The sequence below is a fragment of the Salvia miltiorrhiza genome, chromosome 2 (genome assembly GCF_028751815.1).
Source record: "Salvia miltiorrhiza cultivar Shanhuang (shh) chromosome 2, IMPLAD_Smil_shh, whole genome shotgun sequence".
In the NCBI taxonomy this organism is placed as follows: Eukaryota; Viridiplantae; Streptophyta; class Magnoliopsida; order Lamiales; family Lamiaceae; genus Salvia; species Salvia miltiorrhiza.
This window is the reverse complement of record NC_080388.1, coordinates 29,830,906-29,856,974: the sequence shown is the minus strand read 5'-3', so window position 1 is coordinate 29,856,974 and position 26,069 is coordinate 29,830,906. Positions and strand designations below refer to the sequence as shown.

The 26,069-nt window shown below is 34.8% G+C and overlaps 2 protein-coding genes across 2 annotated transcripts; one reads left to right on the top strand and one right to left on the bottom strand.

Moving 5' to 3' along the window:
- Window positions 1–145: 145 nt before the first annotated feature.
- Window positions 146–2,871, top strand: LOC131013255 (uncharacterized). The gene is made up of 2 exons (XM_057941321.1): window positions 146–2,340; window positions 2,413–2,871. The coding sequence occupies exons 1-2, from the start codon at window positions 383–385 to the stop codon at window positions 2,750–2,752; spliced, it is 2,298 nt and encodes a 765-aa protein (XP_057797304.1). The 5' UTR covers window positions 146–382; the 3' UTR covers window positions 2,753–2,871.
- Window positions 2,872–3,429: 558 nt separating this feature from the next.
- Window positions 3,430–17,672, bottom strand: LOC131008259 (uncharacterized). The gene is made up of 5 exons (XM_057935148.1): window positions 17,583–17,672; window positions 4,448–4,744; window positions 4,268–4,375; window positions 3,999–4,187; window positions 3,430–3,915 (listed from the first exon to the last, which is right to left on the bottom strand). Exons 1-5 carry the CDS (start codon window positions 17,670–17,672, stop codon window positions 3,481–3,483), a joined length of 1,119 nt encoding a protein of 372 aa, XP_057791131.1. The 3' UTR covers window positions 3,430–3,480.
- Window positions 17,673–26,069: the final 8,397 nt, after the last annotated feature.

Here is a 26,069-nt window from a genome sequence, read left to right as displayed (position 1 = left end):
GCGGCTACTGGTGTCGGATAATGATTTACTGGCGGATACTTCATTTTTCGAGCTTATTGTGATGTTTTGAACTTTTTAAACGTATTTTAATACTGTATTTTATGTGGTTTTATAGATGGACTTCGTGAGATACATATATGTGAGATACAACGGAGTCGTCGATGGTATACACTATGTTGGCGGGGCTACGGAGGTCCTTCCCCTCTTAAATGAAACAGTTGCGAGCCTGATATACAGCATCAACAATGTGCTGACAACGCATTCGTTGAGCCCGAACTATCAATTGTATTATTTGGCGACCAATCGATTTGGAAGGGAGACGAAATGCGTAATAAGTGACGACGATGATGTGCAAGGCTTGTTGGAAACTGCCGAATATCCCATGGTGTACGTTGAGCACAACAACGACCCGGTCGAAGAAGTGTACATCCCTACTTTTGATTTTGGCCAGGCTTCGGGATACGGAGATGATGAAGCACAATCTAGTCAGTATGAGACGTCGTATCATGCTCGCGAGAGCGCGCCTCCAACACAGTACTTTTCATGGGATGGGCAACCGTTGGACGAATCCGCATGGAATCTGAATGAAATGTGCGGGAGATTCAACCAGGTGCGGACGGATGACGATTCTGATGAAGAAGCCGTACAACCTGAAGACGAAGCCGAAGAACCTGATGAGGATTCTGATGAAGAAGACGAAGAATACGATCCAACGAACGAGTCGGGCACAGATTCTGCCGCCTCTGAGGATTTATTAGACGATGATCTGATAGAGTTCACGGCGACCGAGCGAGCAGGTTGGATCCGACAAAGTAGAACTCGTCACGGAAATCCGACGGACTCGACCGGTGATCTATCTAATTGGATAGTTCCGTTGATTCCAGTGGACGCCACGACTTCGCTCGTTGCTCGCGAGAGTGAGCTGTCCAGAGTTGCTGATTTGGGGAAGAACTCTTTTTACAACAGTAAAGAAGAATTGGTCCTTGCTGTTGGCTTCTGGAATATGAAGCAAGGGGCTGAGGCAAAAGTTGTACGCTCAGATCAGGGACGCCTCTATTACAAGTGCAAGCACTCTGATAAGTGCAAGTTCGATGTGCGTGCATCTTGTCACGGCGGAGGGATGTGGGGAGTGCATAAGTTTAAAGAGCACTCTTGCGAAGGGGAGTTGGGCATTTTGAAACGAATAAAGGCACATTCGAATGTGGTTGCAGCTTATGTGGAAAAAAGAATACGCGATGACGGAGAGGTCATTAAGCCGAAATCTATTATGTCGGAGTTGTTACGTGAATTTGGCGTCAGAATCAAATATGATGTCGCGCTGCGTGCAAGAAATCTCAGCTTAGAGAAGATATACGGTCGAATTGATGATTCGTTCCTTCTTCTGCCCAAATATTTGTATGCCCTAAGTCAAGCGAATCCAGGCACCGTGATGGATTTGGAAGTAGACGAAAACCACCGGTTCAAACATCTGTTTCTTGCTCTTGCGGCTTCCATCACACCTTTCTTCTTTTCGCTTCGGCCAGTGATTGTGGTCGACGGCACACACTTGAAGGGGAAGAACAATGGCATTTTGTTCGTCGCCGTGACAAAAGACGCAAACGAGCAAGTTTTTCCGTTGGCATTTGGTGTCGGGCCGATCGAGAATGATGAGTCATGGAAGTGGTTCCTCTCAAATTTGAGACAAACTTTTGGTCAGCCCGACAACTTACTAGTTGTCTCTGATGCGCATGTCTCCATTGCTAATGCTGTGAAGAGCGAGTTACCAAATGCTACTCACGGTCTTTGCTACTACCACTTGCAGAACAAAATTAAGGGCTACGGGCAAGCTGTTGTTGAGCTTTTCCGCCAGGCTGCATACGCCTACACGGACTCAGAATTTTCACGTGCAATGTCGGCTATGGCTCAATTGAAGCCGGCGGCGTACGGGAAGTTGATGCGCGTAGGCCCTGAGAAGTGGGCACGATCACAAAGTCCGGTGACCCGTTATAGTTTTCTTACATCTAATGCTGCCGAGGCTTTGAATGCCCGTTTGTTGTGGGCCAGACGCCTTCCTATATGCTCCATGCTGGAGGCAATCAGGATGGTTCTGGAGCAGTGGTTCAATGACAGACTTGCGTCTGCGGAAGAGAGCGATGACCTTCTTACTCCAGAGGCAAAACAGAAGATAAGTGCGGAGATCTCAAAGAGTCGTCGCTACACTGCGAAGAGGACCTCCGAGAGAAAATACAAGGTTCGTGCTGGTGATCGTCGCTTCATGGTTGACCTTCAAGCGAAGAGCTGTGAATGCAATGAATTCGACCTGGACGGCATGCCGTGTTCTCATGCGATCGCAGCCATTACGTATGCTAAATCTATTTTATTATAAAATTACAGTTATTAGATGCCTACTAAATATAATCTTTCTTTTCGCAGTGAGGCGAAAGAGCCAGTGGAAGATTACGTGGAAGCTTACTACCTGCGGAGTTCACTGGTTCAAACATACTCCGGTCCAGTAAATCACTTGCCTCCCTTAGAGCACTGGGAAATTCCGTTTGAAGTTGCAACTGATATTGTTTTGCCAAACCTTTCTCGGCGACAAGCTGGTCGACCAAGAGAATCTAGAATTCCTTCAGCTGGTGAGAGGCCGACTCAAAGGACTACTACAGCGGATGCATCAAGTAGTCTGGGAAAACGAGCACCCAAAACCTGTGGTCTATGTGGCTCGCCTGGCCACACACGTAGAGCATGCAAGGGTACGGGCTGGGAGCAGTAGTTTAATTTCCTTTTATATTAAATTTCGATGGATATTGATGTTTTTTCATTCCAGTAAGTGATGTTCTGAAGTTGAGAGTATTGGATACTGATTGAATAAATTTCGAAGCGGTGTCATTTGCATAATATCGATGAACTAGCAAACACCATGGAATGCTCACTATCCGCCAGTAATTAATGGTTTATCACTAGTAGCCGCCCAACAATAAACATCAGCGGCTACTGGCCGCGGATATGTATTTACTGGCGGATACTTTGATAATTAGCGGTTTTTTGATGTTTTAGAAGCTATTGTGTTGCCTGATTTGAAATATTTGAAGCAGAAAACACACGCCTTTAGTAATGACCAACATGGACATGTCTTAACAATTATGAGTTGAAATTATGAATGAGACTTTGGAGAAGTGAACAATGTTTTATATAAAAGTTTAGTTCATAGCATAAAACACCCAAAGTATGCTTTTTTATGCATTAAACTATCAAATAAGACGTTTAGCCCAAGTAGCCGCCAGAAATTAATTACCCGCCGTGATTAGCCGCTGAAATGTTTTCAAGCGGCTACTGCTTCCGAATAATTGTTTACTGGCGGCTAGTTGCATTAATCATCTTATTTCATAATTTTATCTAGGATGCAAGTGGAAAATCATAGAAACATACTCAAAAAGATACTGCAACCTCTAATCAAAACGTCATTTGCATAATTATCATTTAAATGTACAAATACATAAGCTATTTCGATGCGGGGATGCAAAACTCGTAGATGCTACTGCCTATCTTGCGCCTATAGTCGGCGGCGTGCCCATTGCCCCACGCAAGGCTCGGCGAGCCTGATATCAGACGCTCCACATACATGCACGCAAAAACACCGGAGCTGCATTGATCTGGCTGCTGGAACTGCTCATTCTCGTCGGCATATTGGATTTTCAACCTTCGCCATTGGAGGTTTTCCAACGGGTTGTCGACAATCGTGGTCCTTGCGAACCACTGGGACACTTCAAGCATCTTACCCAACAGGCACTGCAGCGGATATAGGGCGGCGATCACATCGAAGCGCGGCTGCGGCATGGTCTTGAACAACTGCGAATCGAAGATGTCGCAAACTCCACTCAGCAAATCCACTCGGCATGTAATGTAACGTCCACACACATGTATAGGCAAAATGAGCTGCACACGCAAATGCAATTGGTGAAGAGGAAATAAAAAATGAACTACTCCAACATATTGATACTGTAGATATATATGTGTACCGTTGTGGCATTCATCCAATCGCCATGAGTCGAAGATACCCCCTGCCCATGCACCATATACATCTTCTTGGAATGCGGTTGCCACGACGCAAAAACTCCGTCGGAATATATAAACCGCCCTTCTGCCTTCGCGGGAAACATTTCCCGCCACGCTGACTTCAACTGCGTGAATTCATCATCGAAATATTTCTGCAGCAATTAAACATTATATTAAAAGCATATTTGATTATAATTCTGTATCCAATAATAATATTTAATTAAATGCTTACGAATAACTCTGTATCCAATACGATGGTGGTCCTCGCATCAACACCGTCTATCAAGTCATCACCCCTCATCAACCTCGATCTCATCGTCATCATGTAGCAATCAACAGCCTGCACGTACTTAAATGTTAGTAACAAGTGACCAGACTTACATGATAACAACTGATTCATAAATTAACCAACATTGGACGAGAGGTCTCTTATCGTGTTTTGCATAGTGGTCCAAAAGCTAAACGGGAGAGGGTGTTCGCTCTCTGCCACCGACATCGTCCGGTAGTTGCCACGGTTGCCAGCTTTCATCATACGGTCAAACCCGTCAACATACTGTGAGTCGACGGGTCTCGGCACGGCGCTGTGCACGTATGGTGATCGAAGTGCAGCCGACGGGTTCCGTTCTCGGCGACTTCTGCGTGGAGCCTCCGGTGCACAAATACTGAGGGGAACAGCAGCTACTGCCTCAGAAACTGCCTCAGAAACTCCCTATAATTCACATAAAACAACGCAAGTTAAACAATGTTGACATAATTTAAATTAAATGACTTGTAAATTTAATGCAACGACAACATACCCCTCTAAACTGTTTTCAAACCCGGCGGCTACTTCTTAAAAAGATTAATTACTGGCGGATATTAGGTAATTATGGTTCTATATGTTTTTATTAGTATGTTATAAATTTTTAAATTCTGAATAACCAAAAAAACGTTATTATTTTATGCGTAATACAGTAAAATTAACCTAATGATCTAAATAGACGATTAAATATATCTAAATATGCTTCAACTAAATAAAAATTCTAACAACACTGAAACTATACTCAAACTTGTAACAGCACTCAACTACACTATATCTAACATATACGAAACATATAAATAAATCTAACAAATACTATATCTAAATCAAAATTCAATACTATACAAAACATATGAAAATTCGAAACATATAAATTGTAACATACAAACATATAAATTCTAACATAATGATTCTAACATAAAAATTCACCCATATACAAAACATATAAAAATTCGAAACATACAAAACATATACTTACTTAAAAATATACAAAATTCGAAACATATACAAAACATATAGATTCTTAACATATAAATATATCTAACATATACAAAACAAATAACAAGTATACTTACTTGGTTTGAAGAAGAAGCCATGGCGTGAATTGTGTAAAATATTGTGTAAATGGGCTGATTTTTTCCTTCTCTCAAGTGGAGTGCGGCTGATTTGAAGAAGAGGAACCAAAACAATGGATTTTTTCCTCCAGCGGCTGATTTTTTCCTTCTCTCAAGTGCGCGGCTGCTTCTCTACTTCTTAACCCTAATTTAACATAAAATATTGTGTAAATGGGCCCTACCCAATTTATCTCTCTTATCAAAGCTTCAATTTTTTCAAACAAATCCCACAAAAGCCGTGCCCGCTCAATTCTAGCCGCCCGTGACTTAATTTGCTGCAAAGCCTATAGATTCCCACCCTATAAAGCTTCACCCTTGCCGGTTGAATTGTCCAATCACAATTAAATTAGCTTTAGCTCTTCAAAATTGAAAAAAATACAACAACCATTAATTGGAACGATAATAAATAAAATTTATATATATTGTGATATAAAAAGCAGTAATAAATGACATGGTACTATTATCCGCCAGTAAAAAGTATCCGCTAGAAGTAGCCGCTTAGGGTTTCTTTCACGCGGCTAATTCTAGAGGATACGAATTACTGGCGGATAATTATATGGTAGGCTCTCTAGTATTTTACTGTTTCATAATATATGATTATATATTATTTTTATCCAACATTTTCTATTATTTTATGTGTTAGGCTATATTAATTCCTGTTAAATAAAATAAAATAAAAAATTCGAGACTTATTACACCACTATAATCCAAATTTGTCTAAATAGAAGCCTATTATGTATTTCTACTTCATAGAATATATTTTAAAAAAAGAAATACAAAATTAAGGTAAGTTTGTGTATAATAAAACAGTAATACGAGGATGAAAAAAATTGTACTTTAAGTATATTTGGAAACAAAAAAAATTATGAACCTAATGTATACATTATCCGCCAGTAAAACATAGCCGCTAGCATTAGCCGCCGGGTTTAAAAAACCCGGCGGCTAATGCTAGCGGCTATGTTTTACTGGCGGATAATGTATACATTAGGTTCATAATTTTTTTTTGTTTCCAAATATACTTAAAGTACAATTTTTGTCATCCTCGTATTACTGTTTTATTATACACAAACTTACCTTCATTATTTTCAAACTTAGGGCATTATACGTCAATCATCTTACAATAATTGCACATTTATCTGGTTTTGTGCATTTTTAACTACCTATCTTACACATTTTCTTACACAATTGTACTTGTGTAAGAAAAGTGTAAGAACTTTTACAAAAAACCAAGCAACCCATCACCATCAAGTGTACTTTTCGGCTTTGACTTTCAAAGTGGGTAGTTTTGCAAGACATTTTATTGATGTGGGTAGATTTAATTCCAACCCATAAATAAATATGCACAAAAGCTAGTGCACTTTCAACATCGACTTGCATAATTATTTAGTAACTCTTCAAGAGACAGCCCTCTTTTTTGTTCGGGCTAGATTTTTTCAACTATAACCTTTTTTTGTTCGGTATAGCAAAACCATAGTTTTCGAGCTTAATTGACATTTTGTAGCTAAAAAACTTATAGCTATAACAAATAAACACACACTAAAATGAGTGTCATTTCAATCTCGACCTGCATATCAATAAGTAACTCTTCAAGTGATAGCCCTCTTTTTTATTCAGTCTAAATTTCTTTAACCATAACCTTATTTTTTGCGAGCCACAATTTCGAGCTGGACTGACGTTTCTTTTTCTAGCTTGAAAAAGAAGTTGATTCAAATTATTTGTATTGGAAGCCCTTTACAATGAAGTCATGTTTGGTGAAGTTGAAATTTAATTTGGAGCATTAATATGTCTACCTTAGTTTAGCTGGTTATATGGTGACTATCTATCTATAATGATAATTGATGGATGACTAAATTCCCATCCCATCTACAAGGGCCCATATTATGTTTTTTATATGCTTATCTATAATTTATTCTTTTTTTGGTAGACATTGGGTACAATTGCAACCACCACCACCATTATTGTAGTATTCTTATGAGGTGTTGAATGTATTTAAGATGTACCTGCACTTTAACTAACTGCCAAATTAAAAATATAAATTACTAGAAATTTTAACACTAGCTAACCATTATTCGATTAAGATGTAATTAATCGAAAGATCCTTTCGATAGGTACGATACTACATAAAAACTACAAGCATAATAACAATATGAATCTCTTAAAAATAAAACATCACAATAAATGCAACACTACCAATTTAAATCTATTATTGGTGAAATCAGGTAGAATTTTTTCCCCTAGGAACCAAGCTTTTATATTTATACAAAAATATTTTCTTTGTTAATTATTGGGTTGAATCTCATTATTATTGTGAGTGAAATTTTATGGACTATATTGCTATAAATAAAAGCAGTAAATATATTGGAGACGGATCAAAATAGTAAAAGTCATAATGATCTTGTGGATGGAGGGAGTATTTTTTTTCCATAAGATGAAGATTTTGAATATATTTTGTTCGTGTTGATGCTGAAATCCAAATTTGTTTAAACACTCCTACAAATTTGGCGAGAACAAAAAATCTATTAAAATTTTGCCACAAAATTTTACCGTTAAAACTCGTTCTTTCATATAATATTTAAAAATATTTATATCTCGATCTATCCACTAAAAATTAGAAAATATAGGGGAATTTTTTTGCCCCCCTTGTCGTCGGGGCCTAGCTAGCTCCGCTCTTGATTTATGGTGGATGCATTATTTTGATGAATAAATACAATACCTGAGTTCGGTACCTAGAGGGAGAGAATTTTTTTTTCCATTTTTTCGAGTTTAGTTAATTTCATAGCGAATACAATAATTTTCACGATAAAACTATATATATATATATGTATATATTACAATATTGCTTGTTTTTATCACAATAATTAATAATAAATTGCGATGTTATAAAAAAAGAAAACAGAAAAAATCTAGAATCCTTGAAAAGCACAGGAAAGCAAACTAAGGGTCGAACCTCATTAAAACCTCTTTAAGGAAAACCCGAAGGGAAAAACCTTAGAGAGTAAAAAGAGTGCTCATCTATGTACACGAAGAAACAGAACCGAACAGGAGGGAAAGTGGAGTTGAGACTATTTTCGAAGCTCCGGCCTAACCATTGGCCCGAAACAGTCCCGGCTTTATTTTTATCACAATAATAGAACATACAAATTGTGATGATTTAAATTAATTCCAATTTGCTTAGAGAAAAAAAAAATGTTTGATCCTCCCCGTAATTATGTGGTTATGAGGCTATGTGGGTTACTAAAATACCGGTAGGGCTAGGGGTGGAAAATCGGGTACCCGCGGGTACCCTACCCGCAAAATGCGGGTACCCGCGGGACGAAAACTGCCGAAAACGGCACCCTCACCCGACCCTCTTCCCCGATGCGGGTACCCGAATACCCGCAGCGGATACCCGCTGCGGGTATGAGGGTACCCTCACAGTCCCGCGATTTTTTTTTTTTAATTGTAATTTTGCGGGTTTTTGGTCCCGCTGGAGGGTATTTCGTCCCGCGAGAGGGTATTTTGTCCCGCATTTCACAAAAAAAATTGAAAATATCCTTTCTATTTCATCGATTATCCATAAAACCTGTGACGAATAAAATTCCTAATATTATTAAATAAAATTATTTAATTTTATTTTTAAATTTTGGTTAATTGGTTTAATTCCTAATATTATTAAATAAAATTGGTTTAATTCCTAATATTATTAAATAAAATTCCTAATATTATTGGTTTAATTCCTATTATTATTGGTTTAATTCATAATATTTATTGGTTTAATTCCTAATATTTATTGGTTTAATTCCTAATATTATTAAATAAAATTCCTAATATTTATTGGTTTAATTCCTAATATTATTGGTTTAATTTCTAATATTTATTGGTTTAATTCCTAATATTTATTGGTTTAATTCCTAATAAAATTGGTTTAATTCCTAATATTTAATTTTGGTTAATTGGTTTAATTCCTAATATTATTAAATAAAATTATTTAATTTTATTTTTTAAATATTTATTGCGGGTATGCGGGTACCCGCGGGTATACCCGCGGGTACCCTCTACCCGCGATTTTTGAGGATGCGATACCCGCACCCGACCCTCCACCCGAATTTTGCGGGTATCGGGTACCCGATACCCGCGCGGGTATCGGGACGGGTGAGGGTATACCCGATACCCGCAACCCGATTTTCCACCCCTAGGTAGGGCCGTATCAATGCGCATTCCCATAAAATGTTTCGACTAATTACTTGTGTCAATGCTCGTGTTCGTAACCATCCTTTAAAGTGGGTATTTCTTTTACCTATTATGAATACTTGTGTGCATGCACACTGAAATTCGTGAAATTATGTGACATGCAATTGAACTTTCATCCAAAATCTTAGCGCGAATTGTTTTTTTTTTTTTTTTGACTTACGGGGAGTTGGGGAGGGGAAGTAGTGGGGTTTGAACCCGGGATCTCACTGTTCACACACAGGAGGTCGCACCGCTTGGTGTCCCCTTGGGGACAGACGCGAATTGTTTAGAAGCTCAAAAGATCGGTTTTTAATCATAAGAGTTAATGGACTCAATTAGCTCTTCTTGTATAAGAAAAGGAAAAAGTGTCCATCCAAATAAAAATATGGAAATACTAGCCTTTTTTATGTAAATATACAATTATACCCACAAAAGTGTGTAATAACGTAAAAGTGTGTAATGGCGAAAAAGTATGTAACAGTGTAAAATACATTATTACACACTTTTTCAAAAATCGTATAATGATCGCAAAAATCGTGTAATAGTGTATTTTACACTGTTAACGTAAAAGTGTGTAACAGTGTAAAATATATTATTACACACGAAAAAGTGTGTAATAATATATTTACACTGTTACACACTAAAAGAGTATTTTGATCAGAAATGCTATTATTTTTATATTTTTATTTGTATGGCTAAAATTTTCTATGATTAAAAGATTTTGGCTACACCAGGGTGTTGCCTCTAATTATAATTCAAATATTTTTCCTCGAAAAAGAAAAGAAAAGGTCGTTGAGATCTTATTGTTTGGGCAACATCGAGATTGTTATTGCCATTATAAATTAAAAGGGCCTTACCATCCCGATCCATAAAATGCCTAGCATCATTTATTTGTTTTTGTGTATAATATTGCTAAAACATTTGAAAATTCTGGGTTTCGTTTCACAATGCTTTAGACCAAAATAGGCCGTCAAAAGAGGTAATTCAATTTAGTCCTTGTAAAAGAAGGTCATTTAGAAAATTGTGTTTTGTCAAATTTGACCAAAATAGACTACAAAGTGAGCCCACTATGTACTGTACCATGTATACCTGTCGGCCGAAAGAGGACTATGATTTTGGACTGTTAATACTGTCAAAAACTAAAAACGATTCTTTAAATTTCATTAAATACGTGCTTCATTTTCTAAAATAATTTTGAAAAAGGCTGAAAACTATATAGAAAAGTAAATAAGGTTTACACAAAATCTTATGTACACCCGGATCGTACCCATATCCACTGACCCGTTTCTATTTAAAAAAAATAAAATAATACAATAAACCATCTCTTAATCTCGCTCTGTCTCCCCCTTATTTCCCATTAGGGATGGCAATGGGGCGGGGCGGGGCCGGGTAATCCCCATACCCGCTTAAAAGATTCATCCCCGGCCCCGCCTCCATACCCGTTTAAATCGGGGCGGATATTATTCAATGGGGGAAGAATACTCATTTGGTACCCGCAAAATTTAAATTTAAATTAAAATTTGCAATAATTTTAACTTAATTTTTATTTCAAATTTATTTAAACTTTTATTAAAATTTGCTTTTTTTTCTTATAGAATAAAGAAAAAATATAGCAAAGTTAATGAAGTTAAGTCTTATGTAGGAAATCTTATTTATAAAGCTAACTTTCCCCATCTGTTCTTTATATTTTTAATGTGGGACAAAAAGTGGTGAGAAATGTGAGAGAATTGAAGAGAAACAATGCCCAACATTGAAAAATGAATGAAAAAAGTGGATGAATTGTGTTATATAAAGAATGAGAAAAATGTTATATGTCATAAATTTGAATATTAACATAATATTAATACTAATATATTTCGTTAATAATAAAAAATAATTTAAAATATACTAAATACATATTATTCGGGACGGGTTCGAAGTGGGGATCTATGGGTTCAGAGTGGGGATCTATATACCCGCCCCCGCCCCCGCCCCCGCCCCAAACCCGACTCAGGTTTAATTTTTCATACCCGTCCCCGCCCCGACCCCAAAAGTATTGGCCCCATCCCCGTCGGGTATCCGAACCCGCGGGTATAATTGCCATCCCTATTTCCCGTCTCTCCACCTCTCTCTACTCCTCTCCAGCGACGGCCAGCTTCCTCTCCGGCGAACAACGTAGATCGCCGCGACTCTTCTCAACTCTCTACCTCCCCTTTGTTTCTCTGCCCCTCTCACGATGAACGGCGTAGATCCCCGCCGTATTCCCTCTATTCACGGCAAAATAGGAGCGGCAAAGCCACCGCCTCCTACCTCGCCGCAATGATTTCATCTCAACTGCAACATTTTGAAGGCGTGCGTCCCAGATTTCATCTCCTCCATGGGAAATTTACAGTACGAATTTTGAAGGCGCGCAGCGAAGGATGGATTTATTGCAAGAACCGATTTCTACTGCTTTTTTAGCTCTTCAGCTTTTAATTTTGGTTGCCTAAAACCCTTTTGACTTTTCTTACACGTGTTACACTTGTATATATAAAAGCCAAATTTAATTACTTAGCTATTTTGCATGCGTGACAATTGGCTTATTACATAATCATTTTCCTACCTAAACATATACTACTAATTGTTGAGCCACATCTCATTTCTTATGAAATTAAGTTAATAATGTCATTTGAACAACTATATAGCATTAGTGTTGTTTATATAAGATAACAGTATTATTTATATAATATGATAGTGTTATTTTTACAAATTACTAATATTACTTTTATAACTAATATATACTATCATTTATAATAGTGTTAATGTCATTTTTATATAGTGTTATTTGTGGAATAATATAGTGTTATTTTTATAACATGATAGTGTTATTTATAAAATATAAGAGTGTTGGTGTTATTTATACTAGTGTACCTCTCGCGCTATACGCGGTAAATATAATTTTAGACTTGCGTAATATTGAGTTGGGTATTAGATTCAATGGCAAATTTATAAAAAAAGTGAAGAAAATCGAGCTAAGAGCTAAGAACAAAAAAATTGAGTGTGCAAAAAATGTGGAAAAGAATATATCATTTGTTTATTTGATTTCCTCTTATGGAATGACTTGTTTACATTTAAACTTATGTGATCTATTTATAGTCTATTATTGAGATACAATACTATGGCCCATTTAGTCTGGTTTCCAGACCCAAATAATAATATTTGAAAAATACAAATCGTTGGTTGTCAAGTGTTTAAAATTTTCATTTTTGTGGTCAGAATATAAATCTTTCGCTTCCCACTTTTATTCTGATTCCCCTTTAGCCTCAGATCTGTGGCTTTATCTTCATGTTTCGTATTTTTGTTGAAGTTAGATCTGAATATATTTAAGTGCCCAATTTCATCCTCATAACGTAAGTTGTGCATATATATGTTTTATAATATTAATATAAACTAATAAAATTAAAATTTTATACCAAATTTATTATTTGCAAAGTGATCTAATGTTTTAATATAACCTAAGTAATTCATATAAAAATATAAGATGTGTCTATATATAGGTAATATCACTTATATAGGGAGTTTATGTAATTATACAAATTAAATAAGATTTATCATATAAAATAAGTTGTCTATGATTAGCTACGTAAATTATGAATTTGTTGTGAAAATGCTTAATTAAATTCAACCTTTGATATTCAAACTCTGGACACAAATTTAATAAGTGAAGCTATAATTCCATCAAAGATCTTCACAATTTAAGGGATAAACATAGTTGTTATTAAGCATATTGGTCCTTGACAGACCATATCTCAACATATTATTTTTGAAATATTAATAGACACGTAAATATATCCAAACTTAATTTAATACTTATAAAAGATAATTGTACGAATACAAAAAAATACATACATTAATAGAAAATAAAAAAGCTATCATATTTAAAAAGCAACAATAATTTTGAACAAATTCAAACATGCATGATTTTATTTATCTCTTATAACTTTTGATTCAATAAAAGTTAGATATTTAATCATGAATTCAATTTTCACCCATTTGATGATGAAATAAATACTGAAAATTAAAATCAAAATTACAAATATAAAAATAATTGATAGCATGTTTTTATTATGCGTGTGACATTTTAATTGTATTTTTTTATTCTTTATACAAAACATATATTTTACTATTTTTGTGTGAATTGTTCTTGACCATTTAGTGTTTTAGCATAATTACATAATGTCCTATTTATAATTTTCAATATATAAAATAAATAATTAAAAATAAAATATTAAAATAGAGACAAAAAAGAAAAAATAAAAAATGAAAAATGTTTGGAATACAATTGTTATTAACCAATTGTACATTGAATAATATACATCCTTAATTAAAAACTCAATTGCTGCGGTTTTGTAGATTACATGAGCGGTTTTCTTCTATTTATATTTTCAAAATTTCCAATTATATCCTTGCAATTGAATTAAATATACTTTGCTTCTTATATATATAAAGATAAGATAATAGTGCTAGTATCATTTTAATACAGTATCATTTGTAGAACAATGTAGTGTTAGTGTCATTTGTATTTTTTATAATAGTATTAATGTTATTTTTATATAGTGTTATTTGTAGAATACGATAGTATATTTGTATAACATGATAATGTTAGTGTCACTTATAAAACTATATAGTGTTATTTTTATAACAAGTATATAGTGTTATTTATGATAGTGTTAGTGTCATTTCGATATAGTGGATCACCCGATAAACCAACCAAAACCACTCACACTTCCATCGCCAAAACCTCTACTTTAATCACCAAAATTCACACCTTTTTTAAAAAAATATTGAATTTTAGTAAGTATTACTACTCCATATGTAAATAAAATTAAAAATGGAGTAAAATAAAGAGTCCATATTTTATTACTAGTATTGACGAATTTTAAAAAATCAATATTTTTTAATACAATGAGAACAAAATAGTATTTAATTTCATAATATTAGTATTTAATTGTATTCTAAAAAATACAAAATGAATAGGAATTCCCAAACGCAAACATACTAGTATTAATTAAGAAATAAATATCATTTTCATAAATAATTACGAATGACACCATATAAAAATGACATTAACACTATCATATTATATAAATAATACGATCGTATTCTACAAATAACCCTATATAGAAATGACATTAACACTATTATAAAGAACACTTTTCTGTTATGCAAATGACACTAACTCTATATAGTTCTACATATGACACTGTATGAAAATGACACTAACACTATTATAAATGACACTATTATCTTATATAAATAACATCAACACTATTATATTTTACAAATAACAATATATAAATGACACTATCATGTTATAAAAATAACATTATATAAATGATACTATCATTTCAAAATCTTAAAGCGTCATTTTGAAATGTTAAAGTGTCATTTGAAATGTTAAAGTTTCATTTGTATATCGGAGTAGTGTCATTTCAAAATCTTAAAGGTGTCATTTCAATTCTCATAATGTCATTTTGAAATGTTAAAGTGTCGTTACTAATCTTATATTGTTGTTTGAAATCTTAAAGTGCCATTCCAAATGTTTTAGTGCCATTTGAAATATTATAGTGTCATTTCAAATCATGTAGTGTCATTCTAAACGTTATAGTGTTATTCGAAAGGTTATAATGTCATTCCAAATCTTATAGTGTCATTCAAAATCATGTAGTTTCATTCGAAATATTATAGTGTCATTCGAAATTTCATAATGTCATTTGAAACGTCATAGTGTCATTCGAAATGTTATAATGTCGTTCCAAATCTTGTAGTGTTATTTGTATGTCGGAGTAGTATCATTTAAAATACTAAAGTGTCATTTAAAATATTGTAGTGTCATTCGAAATGTTAAAGTGTCATTTGTATATCAGAGTAGTGTCATTTGAAATGTTATAGTGTCATTTGAAATCTTGTAGTGTCATTTGTATGTCGGAGTAGTGTCATTTGAAATATTAAAGTGTCATTTAAAATATAGTAGTGTCATTTGAAATGTTAAAATGTCATTTGTATATCGGAGTGGTGTCATTTGAAATCTTGTAGTGTCATTCGAAATGTTAAAGTGTCATTTGTATATCGGAGTAGTGTCATTTGAAATGTTATAGTGTTATTTCAAATCTTGTAGTGTCATTCGAAATGTTAAAGTGTCATTTGAAATCTTGTAGTGTTATTTGTATATCGGGGTAGTGTCATTTGTAGAACTATATAGTGTTATTTATATATTATGATAGTGTCATTTAAATATAAATGTAATATTATTTATTAATGCATATAGTGTTATTTATATAATATGATAGTGTTAGTGTTATTTATAAAACATATATAAAAGTGTTCTTTATAATAGTGTTAGTGTCATTTTCATGTAGTATCATTTGTAGAACATAATAGTGTTATTTATATAAATGATAGTGTCATTTATCAGAAAGAAAAGAAAAATTGAAAATACAATTTAAGAAAAAAAGAAAAAAAAATAAAAAGAAAAAGAAGAAGGCAAAAATTTAGCCAAAAAAAGAAGAAGGAAAAAACCAAAATGAACGAAAGAAAAAGAACGAAGAGAACAAAAGAAGAAAGAAAAAGAAGGGGAAAAAAAATGAACAAAAGGCAAAAATACAAAAGAAGCACTGGAAACATGTAAAATGTAGAACAATTTCGCATAAAATGGGATTCGAGAACCCGCGACCTTTACTTATGAGGCACGGGTTCTAACCAGTTGAGCTAGCTCCATTTCATTGATAATTGAGACGCGATTTTTTTTTTATATATTATATAATTTTTAATCGGGTCAGATTTGACTCGATTGTACCGTACACTTGGGTGTACACAAGACTAGCCCATAAGTTTAATACAGAAAGAGAAGCAAAGAGAAAAAAAAAAATCGTATGTTAAATTTAGGAGAGATGAGATAGAAAAAATATTACTTTTAATTTTTATGAGGGAAAGGAAAAAAAGGTTTTTCTTTAAAACTGTAACTTACCATAAATTATTAATTTCAAATTCATTTTTGATGATTTTCCAAATTAAAGATGGTTTGACAATTTTTAGAAAGTAATCAACACACACAAAAAAAGAGAAGAGAAAGAGAAGATAAATGTTGGTGAAAAAATGTTATATAAATTGGTGGAAAAATATGACCGTTAGAACTGTATTTTTATATATTATATAAAAACTATAGATATTTTTTGTCAGATTTTCGGGATAAAGAAGATAAAATAAAATTGAGAAAAAAAAATTAAAACAAAGCAAATTAAATAAACAAAAATATAAAAGTAAATATAAAAATCATATAAATAAAATAAAATCAAAAGATAAAAATGAAATAAGTTTGAGACTTTTAATTCCTATAACATTTTTATTTTAACTCTATTTCAAATATAACATATAGTATTAAATTAAAGCTCTTATTATAATTTTTAATTTAATATACATCGAATGTTTTATCATTGTTAAATTAAAAAAATTAGAAGGAAAAAAAGAAAAGAAAATGAAAATAACAAAAATAAAATATAAAAAAGCTAAATATTTATTTTCGAGTGGAGACAGTAAACAATTACTCCTATTTGTTAGTAGAAAAGATAGTGTTTCTTTTAGTGGCCAAAAAGTAAAACATGAACTAAATTATGGTTAGATTGAGTTAGCTGAAAAATAGGCCTAATTAGTTAGAATAAAAACTGATTTTCAAAATTTGTCGGTAAATTGTTATCGTTGAACTGCTTTTTTATATTATATATAGGTATATAAATATTGTTATATCTGATGTAAGGTTGCCACATATATACGAGGAGTAAATATATAAAACTATCCACTTTCACATTGTAAAGATAAAAATTGTCCACTAAAATAAAAATAATAAAAACTGTCCACTTTTTAACTGAAAAGACGGAAATACCCTTAACTTTAAATACATAAAAACTAACCATTTTTCTCTCATTCTCTCTCTCACTACCGCCGCAACCACCACCATCTCTCTCTTCCTCCACCACCTCCTGCTTCACCACAGCCGCCATACTCTCCGATGCCGACCTCCGTGCCACCGCCTAACGAGATCTACACCGCCTCGACCTCGTCGCCTCCGCCATCTCCTGCTTCGCCCCCCGCCGCGAAGCGCCGCCGCCCCGGCCTCACCGCCCCCGTCATCTCCTGCTTCACCCCGCCGCGACTTTAGCCTCCTCCCGCCACCAATTCCTTCGAAGTAGAGGAGGATGAGTGCGGCAGCGCTTCGAGTTCCGCGGCAGCTGCGGAGGATCTCACCGACGCGCCGTCGTTTCTAGGGTTTCTGACGAGCTGGTCGGCGATCAACAGATCTCTCTCTCGACAGATCTCCCCCAAATCTGATGTGAATTTGAGTTTTTCTAATTTCTCTCCCCCAGAAATTGAAGGCGGCGGCGGCTACCTTTCCTCTCCAGCGACGGCGACAAAGTTCCTTTCTCCATCAGCGGTACTCCAGCAGCGCGGCGTTCTCCAGCGGGCGGTGCTCCAGCGGTGGTGATTCTTAGAGATCCAGCGGCGGTGCGACGTTCTCCGGCGTTTTTCGGCGCTTCTGCCATCTCCTCTCTCTCCCTCTCTTTGCTGCGACGACGTTCTCCGGTGTTTTTCATTTGCAGTGACTTATTCTATGAAAGAGTTGGAGTTTCTCATTTCGTTGTTTCTCTCATAAATATTCAATATAGGTCGTTGGTTTACTTTCCTCTAAATGAAGTGATAATTGTTCTTCTCTAACAAACTATTCTTCAGTAGCTGCTGTTTGTGATATTACTCTTCAAAAATTCAAGCAGTCTCAATGTTTTCTCTTAATGTATTTCCTGTATTTTTCATTGCTTATGTTGCCAAAATCAAGATAGCTTTTTGTTGTCATTCATATGTAGTATGTTTGATTGAGTGTTGATCATCTTGTTTGAGTTGATAGGGGTAGAATGGATTCAAGTGCACACAACTTTGGTTCGTCAGAATTGGAGTTGGATTTGGAGAGGGAGTATGAGATCAATCTAAATCTTCCCGGTTCAAGTCCACCGCCATTGCAGAGCTTCGTTGCAGCAGGTTTTGAGAGCAATGCTGCATACTTCTCGTGGCCGGCTTGCAGGATAAGTGATGCAGCAGAGGATTGCTAGTGCTGCGAATATTATGGCCTATGAAGTCTGTGGGAATCAAACCAAGCAAATGTTGTAATTTCTTGAGAATTATGCCTTTACCTATGAGATTTCGATTGGTGAAATGTTTTATTTTAAAGTTTTTAGAGTTTGTGGTTGGCTTGCTTGGTACAGTAAAGTGCCATTTATTTTGATTCGGAATAGAGGATATACGTACGAATTCACAATTTAATGTTTTTGAATTCACGACCACATTTATGAATTCACAACTTAATATTTTTAAATTCACAACTAGATTTAAGAATTCACAACCACGTCGATGAATTCACAACTTAATGTTCTTGAATTCACAACTAGCTCGATCAATTCATAACTTAATATTCTTGAATTTACAACCAAATCTATAAATTCACAATCAAAATAAATTACAGTTTTAATTGTGAATTCAAACTTTAAAAATTCAAACTCACAACTACTTGAATTCACAACCAAAATAAATTCTAGTTGTGAATTAAATTCAAGTTGTGAATTCGACTGATTGTGAATTCACAACCAACATAAATCTGGTTGTGAATTAAATTTTGGTTGTGAATTCGTTTGTTGTGAATTCACAACCAAAAAATTTTAGTTGTGAATTCAATTGGTTGTGAATTAAATTTTGACTGTGAATTCGGCTAGTTGTGAATTCACAAACAAAAAATTCTGGTTGTGAATTCACAAACAAAAAATTCTGGTTGTGAATTCTCAATTCACAACCAGTGTGAATTCACAACCAAAATTTTTTGGTTGTGAATTCACACTGGTTGTGAATTGCGGGATTTTTTAAAGGGGTGATGTAAAGTGGACATTTTTTTAATTTTTAATGTGAAGGGTATTTTGGTAACAGTGGACATTTTTTATGTTTTTTATTTTAGTGGACATTTTTTATCTTTACAATATGAAAGTGGCCATTTTAAAAATCCACTCTATATACGAGCACTAATATATTTTTTTTTTGATGAAATTACATTATAAATAATACAAACCACACACACACCCCACCTAGTGGTTATTGTGGCCGAGAGTACTCGAACCTGTGACCTCTTGGACAACAGGCAACCACCCCAACCACTAGGCCATCCCAAGGGGACATACGAGCACTAATATTAATACTCGATTGAATATCCCAAGTGTTTCTAGCTTTTAGAGATTAGTTTCCCACTTAGCTTTCGCTATTATTTAAATTAGCACTTGCCTATTGCACGTGAAATATTTTTTAATTTATATAAAATTGATATTAATTTAATTTTTATATTAATAAATTAATAATAAAAAAAATTAATATATTTAACCGAATATTGAATAAATAAAAATAAAGAAGACTTCACAATAATAAAAATTGACATTATGAAAAAGAAAACTAAGTTAAAATTGAAAAAACTAAAAAATAATTTAAAATAGATTTATTAAAAAAAAAGATAAAGAGATAAGAGAGAATTTATTAAAATTTTAATCTTTAAATAAATATAATTTTAAAATTTTAAATCAAATATTCATGTAAAATATATCAAATTAAAACTCTTATCGTGCGTGATCTTTAATTTGATATGCATATTATATATTCTTACCGTCCCACTCTAATAGGCTCACTTCTTTTGTAACAGCCCGGCTCCAGACTTGACGATTGTCCCTACAGATCAACACGAGTTTTTTCTAGCGTGTTTTATCCTCACTCGCACGCTCCCCGAGAAACTTCTCAGGGGGTCACCCATCCTGAAATTGCTCCAAGCCAAGCAAGCCTAATCTTGGAGTTTCTTCCATATGGGCACCAGAAAACAAGATGCAAAACACGCTACTTATATTCTTTTCAAATTAATTTTATAATTTTTTATATCAAATTAAAATCTATTCAAATTTCGTCTAAATCCTATTTTCTTTATTTATATTAGTTGTAATAGTATATTTTTCATTTTCGTTCAAACATTTGTTGTCATTCAATCTTCTTCCCTCTAATTTTTAATCTCTACATTAGTTCCAGAAGCAGCAGAAGGGAAAGAAAGGTTTTAAAACTAAAATCAAATGCATCAATCAAATAAAACAAGAAAAAATTCAAACGTGCAACAGAGACATATGAGTCTTTTTTGAAAAATTTAAATAAATGTTGATTGTCAAGTCTTCATGAATAAATGGTAAGCTAACAAATTCATTTTTTTTTTTAAATCGATTGCAATGTAACTATATAAGTTGGGGATTGTGTTGGAAGTACTGTTGCCAGACATACAAAAATGAAAATGAAAAACTTGAGTTTTTGTTTAGTTACATCATCAAAAATCTGAAACATATATTAGCAAAACGTTGCCTATATTGTTAAAAGTCATCCATCTACCAAAACTAAACAACAACAAAATAATCCACCTGACAATCTATTTGATCTTTTTCTTTGGTTTTTGTGTCCACATTTGTTCTTCCTGGAGTTGACAGCAAGCGAGCATAACATTTGTGGCAAATCATCTTGTTCTGGTATCTTTCCTAGCCAAAGCCATAAGAGACGGCTTGATAATTCCACCCTTAAGCCTCATAACTAAATGCAAGGTAGATTCTTTCTGAATGTTTAATCAGCAAGAATTTGTCCATCTTCAAGCTACTCTCCAGCAAAAATCAGACGATGTTTACTTGGAGGGATTCCTTCCTTGTCTTGAATCTTGACCTTGACATTATTGATTGTATCGAGCATTATGATTTTTTTTTCAATCAAACTTTTCACGAAGATTTTCCGGCTCAAATAAAAAGCTTGAATTATTGGCATTCTATATAGAGACAGTGAAGAGTCTCCAATATACGTATTTAGATTTCAAAGCTTGTGAAACTTTTCAAATACCACTACGCCAGATTCGCTCATAGATAACGGATTTTATCCGTTATCTATGTGAGAAAAAATCCGTAATATATAATGGTGTAATGTATGTGGATTTCATACATAACGGAGATTTAAGCGTTATCTATTCTATTATACATAACGGATTATATCCGTTATCTATAGTATTATATCCGTTATCTATTCTATTATACATAACGATTGTTTATATATACGTAACGGATTATATCCGTTATCTATAGTATTATACATAACGGATTATATTCGTTATCTATAGTATTATATCCGTTATCTATTCTATTATACATAACGATTGTTTATATATACGTAACGGATTATATCCGTTATCTATAGTATTATACATAACGTTTCAAACCGTCATGAAAGTTTAATATTCACTGTTATGTACACACCTATACATAACGGTTTTTTTATATTAATAACGTTTGGTAATCCGTTATGTATAACGTTTTTGACCGTAATTAGATTTCTATTTCTCCGTTATCTATTAATTTATACATAACAATATAAATGATAAAACCAACAATAATAATATTATATATCATCCAAAATATTTAATTTTATATTATTATCATAAAAAAGAATTCATACAAGATTTGAATATAGTCAAAATTCAACAACTGTTCTATCTATACTATTATGCCTTACAAAAATACTAAACATATTAAATATGCAACTAGCTAGCCATATGGTACAACTTTTCTTGTGAATTCACAAGTCTCTTCAGCTCAACGTACAACTCATTTAATCCACCACAAACCTGCCACAAAATCATACAAAGAGCCAACCAAGAATCACAATATACCAATCAAAATGGGAGATTTTTTAGAATAACAAAAAAAACTCAAGATGCAAAGCCAAAATGAGACTTTTCAAATTTCAAAAAAATCAACTAATTCAAATATCATGTCAGATGTGAAATTATTTATATCTTAAAATGAGATAAACTTTTTCAGATATCTAGATTGCTTCGAAAATGAGAGAAACTTTTCAGATGCCAAAAAAAAAATGCATGGGAAAAAGTTTTTGGCAGGAAAAATTTACCGAAGACTACTTTCCTTTAGTATAATAGATAGATATGTAGGACTTCAAATCTATAAGTTGAAGCTCGCCTTCAAAACTATCCATTATATTTGTGATACTATTAAGCACCCAAAACATTATACAATCCAAAATTACCAAAGACTAGCCATTAAAACAGCTTTCCATCAATAGAAAATGTGAAGCACCAGAACTAAATTTGGAAATCAAAGTAGAGCTATGACATGTTGTTAGGTCCTGAGGGTCTCGAATAGGTGTATGGGGGGGGGGAATACACCTATAGGCTATTTTCAAATTAATCAACCGACCTCAATCAGAGGGATCTTAGTCAGAGATCAAAACGAAACTTTTCATGCAAACAAAGACGCCTGTTTTAATGAAATCAGTTTTGACCAAACAGGGTTGACGACTGATACTGAAAGCTCTTCAGTAAAGAGTTATCAGTTAAGTTGCTGGAACTTAACTGATGCAAGTAAGGGCTTCAGTCGTGTTTGCTAAAACAGAGATGATAACACTCTTCCTGACTATCGAAAGATAGATCAGTCAGACTGATATCATACGCAGCGGAAATTAAACTTAGTTTCGAAATAGCCTCGGTGGAGCAAGATGTTGGTTATGGTTTCTCTTTGCAGTTAGTCAGTTTTCAGTTTTATCAATTGAAATAACACAAGTAAGAATGTAAAACTGAAAGCTGTAAACAACACAGAGACTTTTACGTGGTTCGGAAAAACCCTTTCCTACATCCACGGTTGGTTAATCAGACCAACAATCCACTCCGCAAGTGCTTAACAGGTGCACTGCAAATCGAACCGTGTGCTTGTCGGGTGCACACAACCGTACACTGAAGAAAACCCTTCTCCAGTACCCGCGCTTCACTCGCGTAGGATTTCCCTTGCTTAAAACAACCCGTGCTAAGACTCTCAGAGTCAGAAAACCCTTCTGACCTCCGAATCACTCAAAACACTCTTATGGAGGGGAGGTTTGAACGAGTGCCAACTATACTTACAAAGAACAAGTTCTTTGAAGCAAGTTTGACCTTTGGCTTCTGGGTAAACAGATATATGCCTAGGGTCTAAGAGAATGTATGTAATCAGCAGTGACTGATTTTGGCTTTGGAATTCTCTTCTTCGATTCAAGCTATGAGGAGTTTAAGCTTAAGGCTGAGTATCAATTTCGGCAGAGCTTCAGCTTATGTTGTTGAATCGGTGAAGGTTGAAGTGATCCTCGAGCGCTATTTGTAGGAGAACTCTTGAATAGATCCGTTGGCGTAAATCATCCTCAAGATTTCTTCCGTTGGAGAGCAATTCGAATTTGGGCTGAGGCTTCAATCTTCGAGGTTCCTTGTCTGGGTGGAAACGGCTCTCTTTGATGGACAGGAGATGTGACGTCTCTGAAAAGTAACCACCAGATAGGAATGACCTCTGCAGAGATAAGATCCTGAGATCTCTGCATTTAATGCGACTGTACTTTGTGAGTACGTGACTTCCTCTGAACGTTGGAAGATCAGTCCGAGGAGGAATATTCAACTGATATTTGACTTTAGTATCAGTCCTTTGCGCGCATTAAGTAATCAGTCTTCAACTGATTCTTCAACTGATACTTCAGTTGGGATCTGCAGTCTTCAGTCTTCAGTCCTTCGTTCTTCAGTCTTCAGTCTTCAGTCTTCGACACTGCACACTAAACTAGAAACGAACTCTAACACTTGAGTTCTAAACAATTCTAGTCTATTACAATTAAGTCCTATGATTTTTGGTATCATCAAAACAAGGGTTAGGATATTCAACAAGGTTCCCAACAATTTCCTCCTTTTTGATGATGCCAAAACCACACAGCAGTTCTAGACAGCAAAAAGACTGAACTCACAGTACAAGTTCTAAACATGGGGTGAAAACAGTTCCCCCTTAACAATAGAACCTAAAAACTTGTACTTAGAGTTAAGAACGAAAATGGTTCTAAAACAGAACAAGGAGAAGACAGAAAAACCATAATCAGAGCCTGGACAAAGAGTCATTGTCTTCAGGTTGAGATAAAAAAGAAGTTCTTTTCATTAATAAAGACTGATAAGTCATCAGTCGAGGTACAGAGCAAGACTTACATTGGAGTAAAAAGAAAAACAAAAACATCATGGGAAACCCATGGACTCCAGCAGTCTGCTTGGCTGCGCCTTGAACTTCTTGATCTTCATCTTCTGTCTTCGTGTCTTCATGTTCATGAGCTTGTTCCACTCTCACTTGTGTTCCGTTGATTTGAGGTCTTTACTGGAACATTGTCCTTACAACTTCTGGTAATCCTTTGCTGTCCCATCATCAGTCAAGAGCTAGAGGACAGGAGTAACCTTAGGGCAAGTAAGGTTTCTCTCTGACTTCTGACTTTCCCCCTTTTTGGCAACATCAAAAAGAGAGCTGACGATGGAGGCTATGATCGGATGAGACTTCAACTCTGATTCCCAAGCATTCGTGGGAGAGCTTGGAAATGGAGGATTGATCCCGAGATGGAGAAGAAAGATGACGCCAGTGGAGATGAGAAGAGAGACAGAGAAACGATGGAGACTGAGAGATGAAGAAGAGCAGGGTGAAGGAAAGGAAAGTATGCATAGCATGTTAGAGATAAACATGAGATGCAGCTATGCATACAATCCGGAGGGCGAATAGACAGACGAGAAGAGAAGAATTATAGGAGTGCGAGAAGTGGGGAGAAGAAGTGAAGGAAATGCATGGCGAGGCTTTGATGAAAGAAGTATATCAAAGCGCGCCTCGTCATACATGGGGGAAGGAGGTGAAGATGAAAAATCGAATCAGTGGTAGTCGTGAGGACTAGCACTGTCGATATTGCGCCGGATGGCAGTGAGCTCCTGCTCATTGCTGTTGCATCACATCGAAGCTTCACCAAAAGGCGAGAGGCTTTCCTGAGAACCAGGTGAAGTCTGTCTTCTTCAGACAGGTACTTCAAGCCGATGTGCCGGGCATGAGGATGGAAGACACTCGCTTCGCTGGATACAAGTGAGGGTAGAGCAAACTTTGACGTCGGTGAGACGCTGAAATCCAGTTGAAGGGTCCGATGAAGACCAGGTATGTGAGCGTCATTCTTCCACTCCATGACTTTGCAGTCATAGATTTCTCATTTCGTCGGAACAATTTTTCTCTGCAACTTTAGAAATATTGAAAATTTTTCTCACAGTGAAGGCTGTGGAGTGTTGTTAGTTGATGCAGAAAAAATTGAGAAGACAACATGGTATAAATAGACAAGATGTGAACCATGAGAGAAGATGAAAAGTTTTTCGAAAATAGTTCACGTCCGTCGTCACTGCGAGGGACTGCGTCTTCAAAAAGTTGAAAGGCATCATTGCATTCTGTCATGTCAATGAGCTTCTCAAGAAATTTTATTGCAGAGGCAAAAAGGTT